Source organism: Chelonia mydas, chromosome 6, assembly GCF_015237465.2.
Source record: "Chelonia mydas isolate rCheMyd1 chromosome 6, rCheMyd1.pri.v2, whole genome shotgun sequence".
Classification (NCBI taxonomy): Eukaryota; Metazoa; Chordata; order Testudines; family Cheloniidae; genus Chelonia; species Chelonia mydas.
In genome coordinates, this window is record NC_051246.2 from 10,863,095 (window position 1) to 10,886,797 (window position 23,703).

Here is a 23,703-nt window from a genome sequence, read left to right on the forward strand (position 1 = left end):
TGTTTTTGTTTCATGCTAGGAGGAAACCTTAAGTCAACAACAATATTTTTAAATAGTTGGAAATGCAACACCTTCTTTGTCAGGATTCCCCCAAGAACAGCCGCTTCCCAGTTTGACACAGGGAATCCATAACCAACCTCTGCCCATCTGATCCCTCAGCCCTTTTCATCAGTGATCTGCATTTTTCCATCACTTTTGAATTTGGGATCTCAAAAGGGTTTCTTGCAGGGGGAAGGATTCACTTGCCTGCTGCTGAAATGCACCTGCCTATGGGGTGAAACGTGACACAGCTCTGGAGAACATCCAAAGCTTCCTGCTGCAAAGGCAATGCTACACTGCTGGCTTCCCCCAAGAGGGGGGAAAAGCCCTGAGCCACCAGAGAGCATATCCCAGCCATACCTGTGTGAGCTGAGAACTCCTCCTCCTCGTCAGACTCCACTTCCACGGTTTCTCTTTCCCGGGGAAGACCGCTCCTGCAGCAAGATGGGACAGGATGGGGGCATGGCTCCAGACTTCCCTCTCCCTTCACACTTTTCTAATCCCAGCCCTTTCCTTGGAAGGGTACTCCACAGGGATACAGACTCCCCCGCCCCGTTCCTCCCACTTTTCCCTGTGCCCTTGGTCCAACATGGCTCGCACAGAACAGTCCTTGGGTCTAGCTAAACCTGTCTCTCTGGGCCTGAAATGCAGCTGGCAGACTATGGACCTAGCTGCAGGGTATAACAGAGAATTTTCTCTGAGCACCAGCTACCAAATCCCTGCCTATGGGGAAAGGCAGAGACCTGTTGAGGGTACTGGGGAGAGGCAGGGACGGGGACACCCTGTCTGTCCTAGTGCAGAGCCTGGGAGACAGCTGGCCGCCAACAGCAATGCCTAGATGTCGTCAAGGCAGGTATAACCCATCTCCACTTAGCTTGCTGGCTTGGCTTGTCTGCAAGGGAGTTAGGAGCCCAGACCCTTGCATTCTCTCCTCTAATCCTGGCCACTTCCCTGTCTGCCACCTTGCTCCATTCTGTTACTGTATCGTATCCCTTATCCCATATTAGCCCTTCTCAGCCCTTCACCACTTTCTAATCTCCCACCCTCTGATCTGCTGATGCCCTGGTGTCCCTATTACATCCAATCTTGGCCCACCCTGTGACCCCTTCCTGACCCATCCCTTGTCACTCGATCCCATTGTCATTACCTGCTAAACCCTGCCTCCCCACTCCACTGACTTCATCCTGCTCACCACATTACTGCATCCCCACACTGCAACCTGTGTGTCCTCCCCATCACCACCCTGACCCCCATAAGCCCCAATCCTATTACACCTTCCTGTTTCCTGATCCCATGTGCCTAGCTGTTCCTTGTTACCTATGCCCTGTCCCATCCCTGCCAATCCCACAGCCCCACTTCCCCACCCAATCAGGCCAGTTACCCTGTGTCCCACCACCACCAGTTCAGTCATCCCCTGACCCTAATGTGCCCACCCCGGCCTCTGGTGTCCTGTTTTTGCTAACTCAGGTGCCTCCTGACCCCACTTTGCGATGCTGTGCCCTGGAACCCCCCGATCATGTCCCGACAATCCAGGGAGCCCGTGCTCAACCACCTCCAACCCTGTCACCCCCTGACCCCGACTGCCAACCTCCTTGCCCTGTACCCCTCCATTGCCAACCCCCACCCCACCGATTCTGTCACCCCAGGTCGCTCGCCTGCCAACCCATGACCCTGTCCTGCCAGCGCCTGCACACCATGCCTTGCCACCACCAACTCTGCCAAGGCCTGACCCTGTCCCACTAACTCCCTCACGCTGCGCCCTTCCAATGCCAAACCTGCCATCCCCAGCCCCACTGCCTCTGTCACTCCCAACACACGACCCTGTCCCTTCAGCCCCATCCCCCCATATCCTGCCATCCCTGCCACCCCACGTCCCCATCTCACTGCCTCTTCCAACTCCAGCACCTCTGGACTTTGTCCCGACAACTCAGCCACTCTGTTTCCCACCACCTTCAACCCACTAAGTCCCCGGTCCCAGCCTGTGAGCCATGTCACCCCTTTTCCCACCATCCCAGACGCTTCTACCACCTCCTTACCCAGTCCCACCTTTGCCTCCAGTGCCCTTGATTCCTGAACCCATCCTGCCAAGCCTGTCACATCAGGCTTTTGTCCCACTATCCCAGGTCCTGCCATTGTTACACCCTGGTCCTGTCCTACCAACCCTATCATATTCCTGTAATCTGTGTCCTTCAAGCCTGATATCCTGGGTACTGTCACTAAGTCCACTAACCCGCTGACCCCGTCCTGTCACTGCATATCCCTCTACCTCCAACCCCAGTACCTTCTGACCCCATCCAGCCAACCCCAGTACTCTGGATCTCTGTATCATTAAACCTGCCAAACCCATCATCCTATATCCCCCCAACCCCATTACCTCACAACTCTGTCTTGCCAAGCCTGACACCCCAACGCCCACCATCTCCCTCTTCCCAAGCCCCCGCGCTGCTGACTCCCTTTTGTCAACCACCTCTGTCCTGCCCGGAGACTGTCCTGCCTCTACTGTCACTACCAATCTTGGCATACTGTCCCCCAGCAACCCCTGACCCAAACTGACAAACTCCCATTCCCCCTAATCCGGCCCCACCAGCCCTGGTGCCCCTGGCCCCACAAACTCCATGACTGTCTGTTGTGCCAACACCGATGTCCCCTGCCCCACTAAACCCATGGCTGCCTGCTGGGCCAACTCCTGATCCTGTCCCATCAACCCTGATGCTCCCTGCCCCACTGACCCCACAACCACCTGTTGCACAAGCTCTGACGCCCCCCGACCCCGCTCAGACACCCTCAGATCTGCAGCCCACTGAGACAGACCCACTAGCTGTGCTGCTCCTGACTCCATAGCCACTGACCCACTTCAACCCAACCCCACTTGCCCTTTGACCTCTAACCCTGCCCTCCCTCAGCCCCTAACCCTATTCCCCCTTGATCCCATCAGCCCCAGCCCAGCCCCCTCTTGCCCCTTGATCCCCAGTGCCTAACTAGGCAATCGCTTAGCCCAGGGTTGTGAGTTCAATCCTTGAGGGGACCATTTAGGGATCTGGGGCAAAAATTGGGGATTGGCCCTGCTCTGAGCAGGGGGCTGGACTAGGTGACCTCCCGAGGTCCCTTCCCACCCTGAGATTCTAGGATTCTATGAACCCACCACCCTTTGACCCCCACCCCTAACCCACCACGCCTTGCCCTCTGACCCTTTAACCTCTGATCCCTACAGCCCACGCCAACACCCTTTTGACCCTTGACCCCTGCACACCCCAACCCACCACCCTTTTGCCCTTTGACCCCATCCCCGTTGCCCCGGACGCCCCAGAGCGAGGCTCCCCCCGCCAGGGAAGGCGGCGGTTAGTGCCGCGCGGGGAGGGGGGAGCGGCGGTTGGCGACGCACGCGCTCCCTCCTCCCTCGCGCCCCCTCCCTCCCCAAGCGCGTCTCGCGCCCCTATGGGTAGGGGCGGGGGGGGAGCGCGGAGCCCCGGCCGGGCCGCCATCTTACCTGGGTGGGAGGGGGGAGGAGGGAGGGAGGCGCCTCCTGCTCCGCCTCCTCCTGCCGCCGCCTCAGCCCCAGCGCCGCCGCCGGGCAAGATCCGCCGCCATCCGCAGCCCCCCGGCCGCAGCCACCCCGCCCCTCCCCGCGCTCGGGCCCCGCCGGCCCCGATCAGCCCCGCGCTGGCCCCTCCCACCCGAATGCCGACCCCGAACCAGGCCCCGCCGAGCCGAGCCGAGCCGCCGCGGCAAAATGGCGGACGCCACCACCTCCACCACCAGGGCCGCCCCCCCCGCGCCCGCTTCGCCGCCCGGCAACTCTCGCGAGAGGTGAAAGGGAGACACAGTCAGAGGCGCGAGGGATGACGGGAAGTGGAGTTCGAGCGGGGCAATGGGGACAGAGCGGGACCAATGCGGCCGCGAAGTCTCGCGAGAGGAGGAAGCCGGGGGAGCGCGGGAAGTGAAGTCTCGACTCCCGGCGAGGAAAGAAAGAGCGCTGAGCTCACGGGATTGTGGGAAATGGAGTCCAGGCCGGAGATAGGGCGCAGGGGATGACGGGAAAAGTAGTTCCATGGAGGGGCGGCAGAGGCGGGCGTTTGGAAATATTATTCCATAGAGCCCGGACAGAAGGGGAGGCTGAGAAATGTAGCTCCGTGGGACCAGGCGGCGGGCAGTGACACAGGAAGATGCTGGGAAATGTAGTTCTCCAGCCGAGTGCCGAGGAGGCTGCTGGGAAATGTCGTTCCATGGAAGGATGTCAAGGATTTTCCCCACCAATTTTTGAGGGGGTATTTCCCTTGAACTCTTCAGGGAGAACACGGGACCCGAACCACGGTGGATTGTCACTATCGACTGTCTGGGGAAACTCAACAGAACCTTGTGATAATTTTTCTCTGCAAAATTTTCTGCCATGCCCCTTTTACTGGTGCTGGTGTGTGGATGTGATCAGCGTCTTCACCTAGATGGAGCCATGGATGGGCTTTATGGAGAGAGAGCAAGTGGCCGGGCCTGTGCTATCGCTTGCTAAACTCTTGGGGCCACGAATTAGGCCCCATTAGATGATCTAGCTGGAATCCCACAGGGCTGGTAACCTCCCCCAATGCTTCCTGCATCCAGCCCCACACCTCCCTGGCTGATCTAGCGCAGAGTTGAGAAAAAGACACCTTGTCTTTATTTAAACACTTCAGCTGAGGAAGAATCCACCCTGTTTCTGCATAAACAATCCCAGTAGCTAATGAGTAAGGGGAGTGTAGCTGTGAGTGTATGGAGACAGATACATGGGGTGTGGGGGAGGATGGATAGAGGGGTCCATATGGGGATGAATGGATGGAAAGATGTGCATATGGATGGATGGATATAGATGAGCGTGCATGGGAAGGGATGGATACAGACAGCCAGTATATGGGGATGGATGGACTGGATGTATTCAGAAGGACAGATTAGGTGGGTGTGGATGTGGACAGATAAAGGGGTGTGGATGGAGCAGTGTGGATGGAGCAGTGTGGATGTGGAGGGAGGCAGTGATAGAGGGGTGTGGATAAGGATAGATGGGGGATGTGGAGGGAGGAAGGGGCATGCGTGGGTATAGGTGGAGAGAGAAGGATGTATGTAGACAGAAAAGTAGCTTTTCAAATCCCATTTCAAGGTAATAGGATGCTATCAAATCATACATTGCAAACAAATCCATCCCCTCTGCTTTCTCACTACTGCCCCCTGGGGACAGCAGTCAGATGCACTTGAACCATCCAGCAACTTTTCCACGAACATCCTGCTTCCCTCTGAATTAACAGAGCAGGATCCATTAGGGCTCATCTTCCCCCTAGTCCTTGAGATCTGGGTTCTTTTTTGTTCCCATTTGAACAGGCTTTGTTCAGTATGAATGACACCCCCTTCACTCCCTTATTGCTCTTGGCTCTATCTGCTGGGGGAAATGGGTCAGCATATCACTGCACAACAGAAGGCATCCCTACCCCTAGCCTCGGGTTCTGTTGGGTCACAATGTCCCCTGCACTGCGAATGATAATTATTCATTCTCGGGAGTGCTGTAGCACCGCGATAGTGCAGGCCCATTCTAAGCTCCTGGGCTGTAGAGCGCCCCATCCTGACTGCAATAGATAATTGTTAGTAATCCTGTGTAACATGGAGCATTTTTTCCATTTGCTGAACCCTTAAGGCTCCCAGTGCCCCATGTTCTAATCAATAGATGCTGTTCCCCTCCCAGAGCTGGGGATAGAACTCAAGAGTCTTAACTCCCAGCCCTCCCACCCACCCTATTTCATTCCTTCTGTATACAGAACCTCACTTAAACATGATTGGCTCTGGGTTGGAGCATAATGCCCAACATGGAGGAAGCTCAGGGTCAGGGCTGTGTCAGCAGCTGGTAGTTGGGAGAGGAGCCCCGCATTTTAGAAATACCCAGACCTCTCTGCTGTCACCATTTCCCCAGCAATAAAGCACCTCCTACTGGCCTGGTCGGTGCTGCAGGCTTCCACAGCTGCTCCTGTACTCTGCTTGCTGTAGCAGGCTCTTGGGAAGAGAAAGAGCGCCCACGTGCCAAGCGCCCCTGCAATGCACTGGCACGGCTCTGCCAAAATGCAACTGCCACGGGAGTGAAGCACAGAGAAAATCTAGGGGCAGGTGCCAGTGGATCTTACCTGCAAAGAATGGGGCAGGGAATCAGGGGGCTTCTGTCCCCTTGTAGTTTTGTACTAGTGGAACAGGAGGGATGGGGAGCGTGGTCTTGGGTGGAGAATGCTCTGGAAGCCTCCCAGAGCTGGGGGAGAGAGAGTCTTTCCAGCTGTAAAGGAACGCTGGCATACCAGCAATCATGCAGACCCCTCTCCGACCCGGATCAGGGCTGCTGTTGCATCCGGGGCAGTGTGGACCCCTCCCTAACTGGGACTGGGGCTGCAATCTACCGGGGGCCGCACAGCCCTTTCCCCACATAGGTTTGGGGCCATGTCACACCAGGGGCTGCACGGACCCCTCCCTGCACAAGATTGGGGCTGCACGGATCTATCCCTGCACAGGATTGGGGCCGCATCACACCGGGGGCGCACGGATCTGTCACGCACAGGATCATGGCCGTGTCATGCTGGGGGCCACATGGATCTCACCCTGCACGGGATTGGGGTTGCCATCACTCCAGGCTCTGCCCAGATCCCTCCCCAAATGGATCAGGGCTCCCATTGTGGAGGGTGCTGCCCAGACCGCAACTGAGACTGGGGCCCCCATTGTGCTGGGTGTCGCAGAGAGAGAGAATACGAGTCCCTGCCCCAAGAAGCTCACAATCTAAATGGACAAAGGGAAGGACAATTCTCCCTGTTTTACAGATACGGCCCAGAGAGATTTAAGGACATGCCCAGGGTCACCCACAGCCTGCAATGGAGCCAGGAATGGAACCCAGGTGTCCTGGGTTGGGGCCTGAACCCCAGGATCAGCCCGCATATGGCCTCCCTCATTTTACTGCATCAAGGCACCAGCTGCCCACTCCTCCCCAGAGACTCCCAGCCCTGGGCCTGAATATTTAATCACTGGCATGTTCAGATCCTGCTACCATGGATTATAACTCGGATCCCTCACCCGTCCCCAGGTAGAAGAAATCACAAAGAGGAATCCATCCAGAAGCACCAATCTGGGGTTTAATTAAACGGGGAGGGGAGGGAAGAGGAAGGGGAGGAACCGGCAGTGTCCAATGCAAGGGGCGGGGGTCTCCACTACCCTTCCCCTGCAGCCGTGTTATCCCTTTCCGATCAGGTCCAGTTGGGAGAGGGAGGGGAGCGTCACAACGTCGATACAGAAATAGAAAAAAGCGCGGTACATTAAAAATGAGGGGAGAGAAGAGGGGCGGGGGGGGATCCTTTAAAATCACCACCTCAAACCTGGTATAAATGTACAAAACCCAGCTCACCTGAGGGTAGCAGGGACCTATTTACACTAGGCTGGGGGCCCCAGCTCCACTCCTGCCCCCTCCCCCCAGTCCACAGGGGAGCAAAGCAAGACACGCCCCCAAAATCCCCACTTACAGGGAGATCTGGGGAACCTGAAGCCCAGACTCCTGCCCTGAAACCCCATGAGCTTGGGGAGATCGCCCTTTAACCCACACCTCTAACCCCCACCCGCCCTAGGATGATCCCAACAACCCAGATCTAAACCCCACCAGTCCAGTAGAGAACACCCCGACAGCTGGCCTTTCTCCCCCAAGCCCTCTCCATGGGACAACGTGGGGCATGCAATGCCAACCCTCCTTCGCCTGGACCCAGCCAGGCCAGGGGGAGATGGGGAGGCACAGCCACACCCTGAACCCCACTGTCCTGCCTCCCATCCCTTCTGACCGTGTGTAGCGGCCGGGAGGGGGGCAGTTTCCTCAGCGCTCTCACCCTTGATCCTGGCCAGTCCAAGGGATGGGGGCGGGGATCCTGCACCTGATGCCACGTTGGGGGGAGTGGATACCAGTGCTGATGCTAGGTGGGAGGGATGCTGACTGGCCTGGCGTGGGGAGGACATGCTGCCCCTGATGCTGGGGTGGGCGGGGGAGAATTCTGCCCCTAATGGCAGGGTGGGGGGGATCCTTGCCAGCCCAGTGTGGGGAGGGTATGCCATCTCTGATGCCAGGGCCTGGGACCCACAGGCATCATTATCTGGAGTCCCGGTCCTTGTAGGCGGTGGTGAGCTCACGGAGGTCCGGGGCACGGCGGGGGGAGCTGGGCCGGGCGCCGGGCACGGCAGGGATGAGGGGCGGAGGGGCGCCAAGCAACCCCTCTGGGGGTGGGGCCTTGGCCAGCAGCGTGGCATGCCGGGGATAGGCCAGCAGCCCTGGGGGGTGCGGGCCCAGCCCATAGAGCCGTGCGCGCTCGTAGTCCTCAGGCAGCTCGCGCTCTAGATAGCGGGGCAGGGCGTAGGGCTCCCGCCAGGCCTCCAGGGCAGCATAGGGGGCACCGGGGGCCGGCCCAGCCACCAGATACGGGGAGCCCTGCGGCCGCTCGAAGACGGCCAGCGCCCCCAGCGGGTGGGAGACATGCAGAGCCCCGGGGAAGGGCCCGCCCGCCCGTAGTGCCCCCTCTAGGACACCCAGCTCTGGCTCCTCCTTCACCTTCACCTCCTTCTTGAGGGCAGGGTCAGGGTAGGGTGAGCGTGAGGCCCGGCCCCCCACTGGGCTGCCATAACGCTGCTCCCGCCCTGGCTCACTGTGTGCCCGCATGGGGCCGTCTTCCAGCCCCAGGGATGCAGGGTGCTTAGTGGGGAGGGGCACTGGCGAAGCACGAGGGGGCGGCCTGGAGAAAAGGGTGTCCCTGGAACAGAGCTGGGGGTTAGTGCCACGAACTGGGCTGAGGCCAACACAATCTCCAACTCGTCCCCCTCCTCCTCAGTCCCTGATCCCCCCACATTCCTCAGCCATCCCATCCCCCTCCTCAATCCCCAGCCGTTCCATCCCCTTCCTCCCCCACACCAGCCCCGATCCCCTCCCAATCTCCGGCTAGCCCGTCCCCCCTTCCCCAGAATCAGTCCCCGCTCCTGCACCTGGACCTCATTGCCCGATCCCACCCTGACCCCCCAACAATCCTCAGCCAGCCCTGCAACCCTCATCCCCAGCCCTCTTACATTGACCCCTACCCACCCAGCTGGCCTGCCCCCACCTCATACCTGTCCTTCTCGTCCTTTATGGCAGGCACCTCCCGCTTGTCCGGCTCCTTCTCGTGCTGGGCCGGGCCACGCTCAGCTGCATCGCCAGCACCCCCTTTGGGCCAGGTGGGGGCAGTGGGGAAGGAGGGGGGCGTGCGGTGCAGCCGGTTCCATGGGTCGTGGGGGCTGCCGTAGGCCTGGGCCCCAGGGCTGTCCTTCTGCCCGAACATGGAGCTGGAGTCTGGGATGGGAACACAGAGACCGGAGCATGAGACTAGGAAGGACCTAGCTCCGCCGCTCCCAAAGTGGGCTCCATCCCCAGGGCTCTCCCTACGTAGGCTCCACCTCTGCCAAGGGAGGCCCCGCCCCCATGTCCCTTCCCTATCCAGGCCCTGCCTTATCCCATGGGGGATTAGCTTACAGAGCTTCTGAGAACAGGTCCCGCCCCTCAGGTGCAGGCTCCGCCCCTCTTCCCCCCCCGAAATACCTGGGGCTCGCCTGCCCGCTCCAGCACGGGCCCTGCCCCAGGGTTGTTCCTGGGCAATTACTGTCCCTCTTGGACACAGTGCCACCCCAAGCCCTTCCCCAGGGCTCACTGAGGCCCCACCTCCTCTCACATGGGGGTCTCACTCCCGAGAGCTCGCCCGGCTCCACAACTTTTCCCTCACCGGCTCCGCCCCCAGCCTCTCACCGCGCAGGTCCTGCTCCCTCCCAGGTGGGCTTCGGCCCCGAGGGGTCGCCCCACATGGGGCATAGAACAGTCCTCCCTCCTTCCCAGCACTGGAGTCCGCCCTCATGCCTGTGGCCCCGCCCCCTCTACTCACTGAAGGCGGGGTTCCCCAGGCCGCCGAAGGCCCCGTTGGAGAGCGCCCCCAGCGCGGCGAAGCTGGTGGGGCGGCTGAAAGGATCTGAAAAGCAAGGAGGAGGAAAGGGAGGGGTGAATGGGCGCAGCAGTGCCCCTCGGGGCCCTCGTGCCCCACCCCCGGCGTGGGCCGCACAGCCCACGGGCCTCATGTGCAGGCCCTGACTCCATGCCTAGTCCTGGTGCCCTGTACCCCACCCCCAGCTCTTACCAAGGTGTGTGCTGGGGCCCAGGAAAGAGCTGTGTGGCGTGCTGGGGGGCCCAAAGGAGGCACCAGAGCTCGGATGGACAGCGCCTGTGGAAGACAGAAAGAGCATTAGACTGGTTGAGAGGAGTTCATCCCTACCGGGCCCATAGCCCTTGGCTAAATCATCTCCCTCCCTCCCGCCCCCAGCCTGAGCCCCAACCCCCCACAGCCCCTGGGTCGCCTGTCTCTTCCCTCCCCCAATCGGCTCCAATGCCCCCACGTCCCCCACCAGCCCAGTATCCCCTCCCCCAGATAGGCCTCCAACTCCCATGGCACTCTGATGCCCAGTTTTCCCAATAACCTGGGTACCCAGGGCTGGGAGGGGGGCAGTGGCTGCAGGATCTTGGGGCCTGGAAGGCGCTGACCTGCGGGGGTAAAGAGCGTTGCGGGGCGCGTGAGCTCCTGGCCATGAGCCAGACTTCCAAAGGTCCCTGTGCCAGGAAGGCAGGTGATCAGGTCGTTCCGGAAATCCAGCTTGTGGGGATCACCCTGCATCAGCTGGGGAGAGGGGAGAAAGGAGGTCAGCAAAGGGGGGGACCTAACTGCATCTCACAGGGCCCATCTAGCCCACCCCCACCCAGGCAGGGTCGCCCCCAATGGTTACTCCCCAGGGCTCCATATGGCATCAGTCCCCGGGCTCATGTTCCTCGGTGCTAGGGAATGGGCCCTCCTGGAGTTCTGGGAACCATGGGCTGAACCAGAGCTGACAGTCTGGGAGCACATGTAATTCTGGGCAAAGTTAATGGCAGAAAGGTGAGGGAGGGGTCATCGGATTCGTAAAAAAAAAAATATATATCTACAGAATCCTCATTTCACGGGTGTCACCCTCTGCGAGGGACTCACAGTCCCCCCAGCTCCCGGTCCTCTGGTTGGTGGAAGTTTTGATAATACGTCACCAGCAATGGGTCGAGTGGGGTATCATTCAAAAGCCCTTTCTCCCCGCATACAACGGGTCAGACCTAGAACAATTATTTAGTCTTGGGTTATTGAAAAATATTGATAAACCCAAGGGGTTTTTTAATTCTACTTTAACCCAGGGATGTGAAACATGCAGCCCTCCCCAAGTGAAACTGAGGCCCTCGCCTGACAATGCCGTGGTAGCAGTTAATGCTCAGACCAGGAGACCGAATTCGTTTCTCTAAGGTTACAAGAGAGGGAAGGAGAGCTTCCCATTGATTGGGCGTCATCAGCAAAAGAGAAGCAGTTCAGTGGTGTCGATCATCGTTGTTATCAGCCTGTATTATTACACGAAAAGAGGTGTAATGGGGCGCTGGTTAAGACATCCAGTCACAAGTCACTGGGCTCCATCCACAAACTGCAAGCATCAGGCAAGCGTGGAGCAGCACCAGCAGGGGCGCTGATCATGGTGCTGCAGGTGCTGGCCGGTAGGAAAGGCAGGGGGACAGGCTATGTGGCTGGTTCCCGGCGAGCTCCTGCTGGAGGCAGAAGACTGGCTGCACCAAGTGCCTGGAGGGCAAGGGGTGCCACATGGGGAGGGGGTGCAGAAGGGGAGTGCAAGGCTTAGGGGAGAAGGGGCACAGGAATCCACTTTGGCCTTCCAGAGGCGACATGTCAGGGGGCACGTGGGGTTACGTGGACCCCCAGATTTCTTGGGACACCTCGGGGTGGGATGCTCAGCAGCGAGGAGACAGTGCTCCCCTTGGCATCTGCACTCTCCATGTGTCCCTGCAGCCCGGGGAGGGAGGAAGCAGCAGGACAGCTTGCTGAGGTTGTCACATGCCCCCCACCCCCTGCCAAAAAAAAAAAAACCCTTTCAACTGTAGTTCCCCACTACCCACAGTTATATGTCGCCTGCCCCCTCCCCTGCCCACTTCTACAAAGGTTCTGGTGCCCTTGACGGAGTAAACCTGGACCATCGCAGACAGGGATTTGTCCAACCCGTTTTGAAACCTCCAGTGGCAGGGATTCCACAACCTCCCTCAGAAGTCCGGTCCAGACCCTTAGCATTAGAAAGTTTTTCCTAATATCTAACCTACATCACCGTGGCTGCAGTTTAAGCCCATTGCTTCTTGTCCTAGCTCCAGAGGACACGGAGAACAACTGATCATAGTCCTTTTCATAACAGCCCCTACCCTACTCGAAGATGGTTAGCAAGTCTTCTCTCAGTTGACTTTTTGCTCAAGAATAACATGACCAGTTTTTTTAACCTTTCCTCCTAGGTCAGGTGTTTTAAAACTTTTTAATCATTTTTGTTGTTCTCCTCTGGACTCTCTCCAATTTGTCCACATCTTTCCTAAAGCGCAGCACTCAGAACTAGACATAGTACTCCAGCCAAGGCCTCACCAGGGCAGAGTAGTGGGGGACAATTACCTCCCTTGTCTTAGATATGACACTCCTGTTAATACACCCCAGAACAATATTAGCCTTTTCCACAGCTACATCACCTTCTTGACTCATTCAATTTGTAACACACTCTAACCCCCAGATCCTTTTCAGCAGTGCAACCACCCAGTTATTCCCCACATTGGGCCTTTGATTTTTCCTTCCTAAGTGAAGTACTTTGCACTCATCTTTATTAAATTTCATCTTGTTGAATTCAGACAAATTCTCTAATTTGAGAATGTTGTTCTGAATTCTAATCCTGTCCTCCAAAGGGCTTGCAACCCCTCCCAGCTTGGTGACATCTGCAAAATGTATAAGCATAGTCTCCACTCCATTATCCAAGTCATTAATGAAAATACTGAACAGTATCAGACCCAAGAATGACTCCTGTGGGACACCGCTAAATACACCCTCCCAGTTTGCCAGCAAACCACTAATAACTACTCTTTGACTACAATCTTTCCACCTCATGGTAATTTCATCTAGACCACATTACCCTAGTTTGCGTATGAGAATGTCTGGTGGACAATATTAAAAGCCTTACTAAAATCAAGATAGGTCACATCTTGAAGGAAATTAGTTTGGTTTGGCATTATTTGTTTTTGCGAACAGGGAGTTTTGAGAGGGAGTTCTCTAGGGGAAGGAAGAGCAAATATGGGACCCTTGGGGGTAAGTGGCTGTCTGTAGTGTGGGTTTGTGTTTGGGGGTTACTTGCTGTGTGCTGAGCTTGTGTTTGTCTGTTTGAAGGACCATGTGCTGTGGCTGGCAGCTGGAAGCTGTGAGCTTCTAAACAAGGTTTGAAATCTAGAAGTCTCTGTTCATTGGCTAGCCTCAGTCAGAGGGCAGGGCTATCAAGAATGCCAGGGCTTGAGAAAGCAATGAGAAAGCCTCGAGGGTGCTTTGCGACCAGGGAGTTTCGAGAGGGAGTTTGGAAAGGGGAGGAGGTATACTTGCCATTCTTTAAAACCTTTAAACTAAACTATAATCAAAACTTCTTGATTTAAACAAAAACCCTGTCATTAACCTAGGTAGCTGTAGGAGAGAATGCAGGCACTATGTGTGAAAGAAAATGTAGAATTAAATGAAATAAAAATCTTAAATGAATCCACATGTTCCATAGAATCTCTATGGATAATAATTCCATGGTCTAATAAGAATATAACAGTAGGGATCTATTATCGACCACCTGACCAGGACACTGATAGTGACGATGAAATGCTAAGGGAGATTAGCGAGGCTACCAAATAAAAACCTCAATAATAGTGAGGGATTTCAATTATCCCCATATTGACTGGGTACATGTCATCTCAGGACGAAATGCAGAGACAAAATTTCTCGATACTTTAAATGACTGCTTCTTGGAGCAGCTGATACAGGAACCCACAAGGGGAGAGGCAGCTCTTGATCTAATCCTGAGTGGAGTGCATGATCTGGTCCAAGAGGTAACTATAACAGGACCACTTGGAAATAGTGACCATAACATAACAAAATTTAACATTCCTGTGGTGGGAAGAACACCTCCACAGCCCAACACTGTGGCATTTAATTTCAGAAAGGGGAACTATGCAAAAATGAGGGGTTAGTTAAACAGAAATTAAAAGATACAGTGACTAGAGTGAAATCCCTGCAAGCTGCATGGACACTTTTCAAAGACACCATAATAGAGGCCCAATTTAAATATATACCCCAAATTAAAAAACACAGTCAAAGAACTAAAAAAGAGCCACCGTGGCTTAACAACCATGTCAAAGAAGCAGTGAGAGATAAAAAGGCATCTTTTAAAAAGTGGAAGTCAAATCCTAGTGAGGTAAATAGAAAGGAGCATAAACACTGCCAAATTAAATGTAAAAATGTAATTAGAAAAGCCAAAAAGGAGTTTGAAGAACAGCTAGCCAAAAACTCAAAAGGTAATAAAAAAATATTTTTTTAAGTACATCAGAAGCAGGAAGCCTGCTAAATAACCAGTGGGGCCCCTGGACGATCGAGATACAAAAGGAGCACTTAAAAGACAATAAAGTCATCGCAGAGACACTAAATGAATTCTTTGCTTCAGTCTTCACGGCTGAGGATGTTAGGGAGATTCTCAAACCGGAGCCGTTGTTTGTAGGTGTCAAATCTGAGGAATTGTCACAGATTGGAGTGTCACTAGAGGAGGTTTTGGAATTAAATTGATAAACTGAACAGTAACAAGTCAGCAGGACCAGATGGCATTCGCCCAAGAGTTGTGAAAGAACTCAAATGTGAAATTGCGGCACGATTAACCATGGTTTGTAACCTGTCCTTTAAATCAGCTTCTGTACCCAATGACTGGAAGATAGCTAATGTAATGCCAATATTTAAGAAGGGCTCTAGAGGTGATCCTGAGAATTACAGACTGGTAAGTCTAATGTCAGTACCAGGCAAATTAGTTGAAACAGTAGTAAAGAATAACATTGTCAGACACGTAGAAGAACATAAATTGTTGGGAAAAAAAGTCAACATGGTTTCTGTAAAGGGAGATCATGTCTTACTAATCTATTAAGAGTTCTTTGAGGGGGTCAACAAACATGTGGCCAAGGGGGAATCCAGTGGACGTAGTGTACTTAGATTTCCAGACAGCCTTTGACAAGGTCCCTCACCAAAGGCTCTTATGGAAATTAAGTTGTCATGGGATAAGAGGGAAGCTCCTTTCATGGACTGAGAACTGGTTAAAAGACAGGGAACAAAGGATAGGAATAAATGGTAAATTTTCAGAATGGAGAGGGCTAACGAGTGGTGTTCCCCAAGGGTCAGTCCTAGGACCAATCCTATTCAACTTATTCATAAATGATCTGGAGAAAGGGGTAAACAGTGAGGTGGCAAAGTTTGCAGATGATACTAAACTGCTCAAGATAATTAAGACCAAAGCAGACTGTGAAGAACTTCAAAAAGATCTCACAAAACTAAGCGATTGGGCAACAAAATGGCAAATGAAATTTAAAGTGGATAAATGTAAAGTAATGCACATTGGAAAAAATAACCCCAATTTACATACAATATGATGGGGGCTAATTTAGCTACAACTAATCAGGAAAAAGATCTTGGAGTCATCGTGGATAGTTCTCTGAAAACATCCACAGTGTGCACAAGCAGTCAAAAAAAGCAAATGGGATGTTAGGAATAATTAAAAAAAGGGACAGAGAGTAAGACGGAGAATATTTTATTGCCCTTATATAAATCCATGGTACGCCCACATCTTGAATACTGCGTACAGATGTGGTCCCCTCACCTCAAAAAAGATATACTGGCATTAGAAAAGGTTCAGAAAAGGGCAACTAAAATGATTAGGGGTTTGGAACGGGTCCCATATGAGGAGAGATTAAAGAGGCTATGATTTTTCAGCTGGAAAAGAGGAGACTAAGGGAGGATATGATAGAGGTATATAAAATCATGAGTGGTGTGGAGAAAGTGAATAAGGAAAAGTTATTTACTTGTTCCCTTCTATAAGAACTAGGGGCCACCAAATAAAATTAATGGGTAGCAGGTTTAAAACAAATAAAAGGAAGTTCTTCTTCACTCAGCGCACTGTCAACCTGTGGAACTCCTTGCCTGAAGAAGCTGTGAAGGCTAGGACTATAACAGGGTTTAAAAGAGAACTGGATAAATTCATGGAGGTTAAGTCCATTAACGGCTATTAGCCAGGATGGGTAAGGAATGGTGTCCCTAGCCTCTGTTTGTCAGAGGGTGAAGATGGATGGCAGGAGAGAGATCACATGATCATTACCTGTTAAGTTCACTCCCTCTGGGGCATCTGGCATTGGCCACTGTCAATAGACAGGATACTGCGCTGGATGGACCTTTGGTCTGACCCAGTATGGCCATTCTTATGTTCTAAACCCATGCTGGCTAGTCCTTATAACCCTATTATCCTCCAGGTGCTTACAAACTGATGGTTTAATTATTTGTTCCAGTATCTTTCCAGGTATTGAAGTTAAGCTGATTGGTCTATAATTCTCCGGGTCCTCTTTGTTCCCCTTTTTAAAGATATGTACTGTGGCTGTCCTCCTCCATTCTTCTGGGAGATCACCCTTGCTCCACGAATTCTCAGAGATAATTGCTAATGGTCTAAGATTGCTTCAGCTAGTTCCTTAAGTACCCTATAATGACTTTCATCAGGCCCTGCCTACTTGAATACATCTAAAGTATCGAAATATTCTGCAACGGTTGCCTAGTTCCTTGCTGAAATAAGAGATGTATTTAGGGAGGAATTTAGAAAAGGAATTTGGGTTGTTAAAAGGTCGCCAGTTCCCTTCTGTGCACTTGATTCAGACGAAGAACTAAAATAAGAAAACAGAGCACTGAAAGGCCCTGGGGGGATTGGTGGGCATAACAGCATCCAAATGCTCTTTTCTGGGTTTTCCTCACAATGACAGGACTCCATCCAATTTCGAACGAAACATTAAGCATGGCTGGGATGATTTCCCCAGAAGTAGCCAAGCACCATCTGGATTCGTTAGGTGTTGTTAAATGCCAAGAAGGGATAACTGTAAAGCTACATGATGAGCTTACTTGCACTGGCAATCCATTTACATATAATGGACTGGAGCTCAGGAATAGCAGCCTTCAGGGATGATATAGCTAAAGATTTCGGTCAAATGGATAGTGTGGGCCATGACGTGCATGAAGACTTCAAAACCCAAACACTTATCCAAGGCCGTGTCAATCTATAGGCTCCAATCAAGAACAGTAGGCTAAAGCTATGCTCAAACGCAAGAAGGAAGTCAGCGTGAAAGGCTAACCAGACAGGTCACTGTTTGCTCATCTCCTGGCTGCGTCCAGATCGCAGCTTGATGTTGATCTACATGAGACTTTGGGAACGTACGATTTCTTCGTGGTACCACAATCTACATTTGAATGTGATAGAACAATGCATACAGGATGCATACAGGACAAGAAGCAAACGAATGCACATCTCACCTGGGCTTCCTCAGCCAGCACCTACTGACAACGTGACTGGTGCCTTACGCCAGCAGAGGCCATTCAGCATAGCAATCAGAGATGGTATGGCTGAGGTACAAGGTCCCGACAAACCAGAACCTGGAAACACCTGCCAAGATTTGGCTGAACATTTCATTATGAAGCTACAGAGAAAATACTGGACCTATGATAAACTCCAGCTCATGTCTGACACATACGCGGGGGAATCAATTAACAATATTACCAAAAAGGAGATACTGCCCCTGTCTGATACAAAATAATTGACTCCACAGACATCTCCACTTTCACAATGAAGAAGCTACAGTCTCGTACTTGCATGAAGGATGAGTTAACGGTGTACATTGCAGGGACAACGCTCAAGCATGCAAAGAACTGATGGAAGAATATCATGGTTGTATGGTGTAATGAACCTGCTGCCTTGCACTGTTCAGTGGAGTTTCTTCATAGTTCCCATGAGGTGGCTGAGGCTAAAATTATCTTGCATGCCATCAAAGCCACAGAGAAAAAGAGGTGCTACTAAACTCCAGAGAGTTTTGCACAAGACACAGATGTTGTAGGTTCTGCTTTTGTGCCTGCTTCTTCTGGGGAACAGAATCGCTGTATATCCCTCAGAGAGGTGTTCCTATCACTCGGACCATTAAATGCTACCCACTGGCACGTTTCCATGCCCTTTCAAGATGTGACACTACTAGAAGGTTGACTGGGAAGACCAAATTATCTTACTGGAAGGCATTTAATTCACCTCTCTCCTTGTCCAAAGGCGCTCGAAACAGCTGTGACAGTCATCGATGAGGTTTTTAAACTAAGGGCTGGAGAAAAGCCAACAGGTGCAGAGGAGCACACGGTTTGGACAGAGACATCCCATGGGGAGGATCTATTAACTGGGATTCTCTATATTCTAGTAAAGAGTAGAGAATAGAAGTTGATAAAGTACAGGTAGGAACGCAAGAGAAACAGTCAAATTAAAAGTTTCAGAGTAGCAGCTGTGTTATTCTGTATCCGCAAAAAGAAAAGGAGTACTTGTGGCACCTTAGAGACTAACAAATTTATCTGAGCATAAGCTTTCGCGAGCTCATGAAAGCTTATGCTCAAATACATTTGTCAGTCTTTAAGGTGCCACAAGTACTCCTTTTCTTTTAAGTCAAATGAAAAGGAGTCCCGTTCAAGTACATCACATGAAGGCAGACAACTAAAAAGTGACACATTTTATAAATACTTGTATATAAATGGTAGACGTCTAAATACTAAAAATGGGTGAATTTGACTGCCTGGTATTAAATGAGGATATTGATATTATAGGCATCACAGAAACTTGGTGGAACAATGACAATGAATGGGTCAAAAGTAATTCCAGTGTGCAAAATATATCGGAATGACAGAATAGGTCATGCTGGTAGAGGAGTGGCACTATATGTGAAAGAAAGCACAGAATCAAATATAGTAAACATCTTAAATGAAATAAACTGTACTATAGAATCTCTATGGATAGAAATTCCATGCTTGAGTAATAAAAGTATAGCAGTAGGGATAAACTCAGGGCCATCCCTAGCAATTCTGGGGCCCTTGGGGGGCAGGGGGGGGGACCACCCCCCAGCACTCACCAGAGGCATGGCTGGGGCCGGGTCACTGCACTTCCTGCCACCGGTGAGTGCAGGCCCAGCCCTGCTGCGGAGCTCGGGGTGTGGGGGCGGGGCTGGGGCAGAGCAGGGGCTGGAGCAGCACGCAGCTGCACAGGGCACCAGGAAATTTGGTGCCCCAAATTTCCTGGTGCCCTACGCAGCTGCATACTTTGCGTATGCGTAAGGACGGCCCTGGATATATTACCGACCACCGGACCAGGATGGTGACTAAAATGCTCGGGGAGATTAAAAAAGCTATTAAAATAGAAAAAACCCTCAATAATATGGGGGATTTTAACTATCCCTATATTGACTGGGTACATTCACCTCAGGATGGGATGCAGAAATAACACTTCTAGACACCATTAATGACTGCTTCTTGGAGCACGTAGTCCTGGAACCCACAAGGGGAGAGACAATTCTCGATTTAGTCCTATGCGGAACACAGGATCTGGTCCAAGAAGCGACTATAACTGAACCACTCAGTAACAGTGACCATAACGTAATTAAATTTGACATCCAGGGGTGGGGTGGGAAGGAAGGAAGAAGAGGAATACCAAAGAAACCCACCACAGTGGTATTCAGATTCAGAAAGGGGAACTACACAAAAATGAGGAAGCTAGTTAAACTGAAATTAAAAAGAACAGTCACAAGAATAAAATGCCTGCAAGCTGCAGGGAAACTTTTTAAAAACGCAATAGAGGCTCAAATTAAATGTATACTCTAAATTAAAAAGAATAGTAAGAGGGCCCAAAAAATGCCACCGTGGTTAAACAGAGTAAAAGAAGTAGTTAGAAGCAAAAAGGCATACTTTAAAAGTTGGAGGTCAAATGAGGAAAATAAAAAGGAACAAACTCTGGCAAATAAAGTGTAAAAATATAATTAGGCAGGCCAAAATAGAATCTGAAGAGCAACTAGCAAAAGACACAAAAACTAACAGCCAAATATTTTTTAAGTACATCAGAAGCAGGAAGTCTGCTAAAAGTGAGGCCACTGGAGGATCAAGGTGCTAAAGGAGCACACAAGGAAGACAAGGACATTGAGGAGAAGCTAAATTAATTCTTTGCATTGGTTTTCATTGCAGAAGATATGAGGGAGATCCACACACTTGAGCCATTCTTTTCAGATGACAAATCTTAAGAACTATCCCAGATTAAGACGTCAATAGAGGAGGTTTGGGAACAAACTGATAAGTTACACAGTAATAAGTCATCAGGACCAGATGGTATCATCCAAGAGTTCTGAAGGAACTCAAATATGAAATTGCAGAACTACTAACTGTGGTAGGTAACCTATCATTTAAATCAGTTTCTGTACCAGATGACTGGAGGATAGCTAATGTGACGCCAATTTTTAAAAAAGGCTCCCGAGCCAATGCTGGCAATTACAGGCCGGTAAGCTTAACTTCAATACTGGGCAAATTGTTTGAAACTACAGTAGAGAACAGAATTATCAATCACATAGATGAACATGATTTGTTGGGGAAGAGTCAACACGGCTTTTGTAAAAGGAAATCATGCCTCACCAATCTACTAAAATTCTTTGAGGGGGTCAACAAGCATGTGAACAAGGGGGATCCAGTGGATATAGTGTACTTAGACTTTTAGAAAACATTTGACAAGGCCCCTCACCAAAGGTTCTTAAGCAAACTAAGCTGTCACGGGATAAGAGGGAGGGTCCTCTCATGGACTAGTAACTGGTTAAAAGACAGGAAACAAAGGGTAGGAATAAATGGTCAGTTTTCAGAATGGAGGGAGGTAAATAGTGGGGTCCCCCAGCGGTCTGTACTGGGACCAGTGCTGTTCAACATATTCAGAAATGATCTGGAAAAAGGGGTAAACAGTGAGGTGGCAAAATTTGCAGATGATTCAAAATTACTCAAGATAGTTACGTCCAAAGCAGACTCCGAAGCGATACAAAGGAATCTCACAAAACTTGGCTGACTGGGCGACAAAATGACAGTTGAAATTCAATGTTGATAAATGCAAATGCACATTGGAAAACATAATCCCAACTATACATATAAAATGATAGGGTCTAAACTAGCTATTACCATTCAAGAAAGGGATCTTGGAGTCATTGTGGATAGTTCTCTGAAAACACCCTCTCAATGTGCAGCGGCAGTCAAAAAAAGCGAACAGAATGTTAAGAACCATTAGGAAAGGGATCGATAACACACTAAATACCATAATGCCGCTATATACATCCATGGTATGTCCACACCTTGAATACTGCATGCAGTTCTGGTCACCCCATCTCGAAAAAGGTACAGAGAAATGCAACAAAAATGATTAGGGGTATGGAACAGCTTCCCTATGAGGAGAGTTAAAAGACTGAGACTATTTAACTTGGAAAAGAGACGACCAAGGGGGGGATATGAGAGAAAGTGAATAAGGAAGTGTTTTTTCCCCCTGCACAAGAACCAAGGGTCACCCAATGAAATGAATAGGCAGCAGGTTTAACACAAACAAAAGGAAGTACTTCACACAACGCAGTCAACTTGCGGAGCTCATTGCCAGGGGATGTTGTGAAGGTGAAAACTATAAATGGATTAAAAAAATAATTTAATTAGATAAGTTCATGGAGGATAGGTCCAGCGATGACTATTAGCCATGATAGTCAAGGATACAACCCCACGCTCCGAGTGTCCCTAAGCCTCTAACTGCCAGATGCTGGGACTGGAGAACAAGGGATGGATCATGTGATGATGAGCTGTTCTGTTCATTCTCTTTGAAGCACCTGGCATTGCCCACTGTCGGAAGACAGGCTACTGGGCTAGGTGAGCCATTGGTCTGACCCAGTGTGGCCATTCTTACATCATAAGTGCACTGGAGGTGTTCACATGCTGAGTTTACCACTTGAAGATCAACATTACGACACTTGCAGAGCTACAGTGTGGATGTTTGCCAAGAAGCAGACAACAGACATAAACTGCCACCGACAAGGGGTGCATTTATACCTGCTACCAAAAGTGCAAATCATCAAGCACGGAATGGCTCAAAGATGATCATGTGCATCCAAAACTACCCTCCTCCTCTCAGGCGCAGATGGAGTGACCACACCAGTTGTGTGTAAAATACCGCGTGCTCCTGAATCCATCCTTAGCTAATCAAACGCTCACATGCACAGCCCAGATACTCATCACCCTGCAAATGTCTGGCCACCAGCCTGCCTTGTACAGAGATGTGAGAGTGCGGCACGAACAAGGATCAGTGTGACAACGTCCCTAGACGGAGAGGACCCCGATGATGACTTTGATGAAAACATGTTTTCAGTCCTACATGTCAAGGCTAACTTCCCTAGAATTACCAAAGAACCTTGTCTTTTTTATGTAACCAATACATCCCCGGTTAAAGTACAGTTAAATAAAACCTGTTACCTTTATTGATCAAACTTGTAATCTCATTCAAAAAAAAAAAAAAAAAAAAGATATCAGGTTAGTTTGACCGGAGCCATTTAAATGCTCTAGGTTTGTTACGTTTGGTACTGGTGTGTTAGAAGGAGAAAGGGCTTTTGAATGATACCCAACTGGACTCATTTCTGATGACACAGTATTAACAAAATTCCCACCAACTGGAGGCTCTAGATCTGGAGGCGGGGGCAACGAGTGCCCCCTGCCATGCTGCAGAGGGCGAAACCACTGAACTGATAATTCTGGAGATAGTTAAGACTCAGCTGACACCTCTCTTGCCTTTCTATGGCTGAGGTGCCCCCAGAATGAGTTTTTACTACATTATGCTCCCAGACTATGAGTGCAGGATCCCAGCTGTGCTCTCGCCCAGCACTGGTACTGCAGGGGGCGCTACTGGTCAGGATCTGCTGTCCCCTGCAGTGCCCACTGGGGCCTGGAAAGGGCACCACCACGACTCTACCTTCATCCTCTCCTGGTGCCGCAGGATCATGTAGGCCACGCGGACGTGCATGGAGCACCATTTGCCAGGCTTCTACAAGAAAGATGGGAAAGCATCAGCTCCTGGGACACACCAGGGCAGTGCCCCCGCCTGGGCTATTCCCCCTTTGTGACCCATTCCCCACAGCGCCCCCTGCTGGGCACAAGACGGGCTATTCCCCTGCCCCATGACCCGTTCCTCCCAGGGCCCCCTGCTGGGCACACACTGGCCTATTCCCCCCATGACCCATTTCTCACAGCACCCCCTGCTGCAACAAGTGAAGTTACAGGATTGGTACACGTGGTTACTTACCCTCAGGGAGGGTCTGAAAGGGTCCGTGAGCTACAAAAAGACAGAGAGCGGGCAGTTAGAGAGGGATCCATGCCCACACCCCCACACCACGCAACCAGCCCACTGCCCCGCTCACCTGACCCCCTTTCTGGGATAAAGAGGGGGCGACAGCTCCCAGCCGCGATGGCAGCTCTGGGTTAGTGCTCTGGGGAGAGAACAGGGCGTCAGGAGGCTACAAACAAACAAATCCCCCTACCACAGCCAGAGCCAAAGCCAGGATAGAGTCCTCCCTCCCATCCCTCCCGCACAATCACCTAGACTCCCAGCCGCCCCCCCCCCCCCCGGCTCTAATCCATG

The 23,703-nt window shown here is 51.6% G+C and overlaps 3 protein-coding genes across 10 annotated transcripts in view; all 3 read right to left on the reverse strand.

The window, feature by feature from the left end:
• LOC102935415 (Snf2 related CREBBP activator protein) overlaps positions 1–3,598 on the reverse strand; it is a 31,213-nt gene extending 27,615 nt beyond the window's left edge. For 3 of the 6 annotated variants that reach the window (XM_037899034.2, XM_043549172.1, XM_037899032.2), the window contains exons 1-2: positions 2,076–2,920; positions 400–473 (exon numbers count right to left, since the gene is read on the reverse strand). In XM_037899034.2, the coding sequence (XP_037754962.1) occupies positions 400–473; positions 2,076–2,119 (118 nt within the window). In that variant the 5' untranslated portion in view covers positions 2,120–2,920. Of the gene's footprint in view, positions 1–399; positions 474–1,186; positions 1,215–2,075; positions 2,921–3,526 lie in introns of those variants that run through there. The other 3 variants (XM_037899035.2, XM_037899033.2, XM_043549173.1) reach the window with 3 other exon arrangements.
• LOC119566362 (zinc finger and SCAN domain-containing protein 2) overlaps positions 1–23,703 on the reverse strand; it is a 558,782-nt gene that overhangs the window by 437,722 nt on the left and 97,357 nt on the right. The window lies entirely within an intron of this gene.
• The window catches only part of FBRS (fibrosin), a 31,878-nt gene continuing 15,310 nt past the window's right edge, over positions 7,136–23,703 (reverse strand). Inside the window, exons 11-18 of one of the 2 annotated variants that reach the window (XM_037899052.2) lie at positions 23,483–23,551; positions 23,368–23,397; positions 23,038–23,109; positions 10,613–10,745; positions 10,212–10,295; positions 9,963–10,046; positions 9,160–9,379; positions 7,136–8,807 (exon numbers count right to left, since the gene is read on the reverse strand). In XM_037899052.2, the coding sequence (XP_037754980.1) occupies positions 8,153–8,807; positions 9,160–9,379; positions 9,963–10,046; positions 10,212–10,295; positions 10,613–10,745; positions 23,038–23,109; positions 23,368–23,397; positions 23,483–23,551 (1,347 nt within the window). In that variant the 3' untranslated portion in view covers positions 7,136–8,152. The remainder of the gene's footprint in view (positions 8,808–9,159; positions 9,380–9,962; positions 10,047–10,211; positions 10,296–10,612; positions 10,746–23,037; positions 23,110–23,367; positions 23,398–23,482; positions 23,552–23,703) is intronic. The other variant, XM_043549183.1, reaches the window with a different exon arrangement.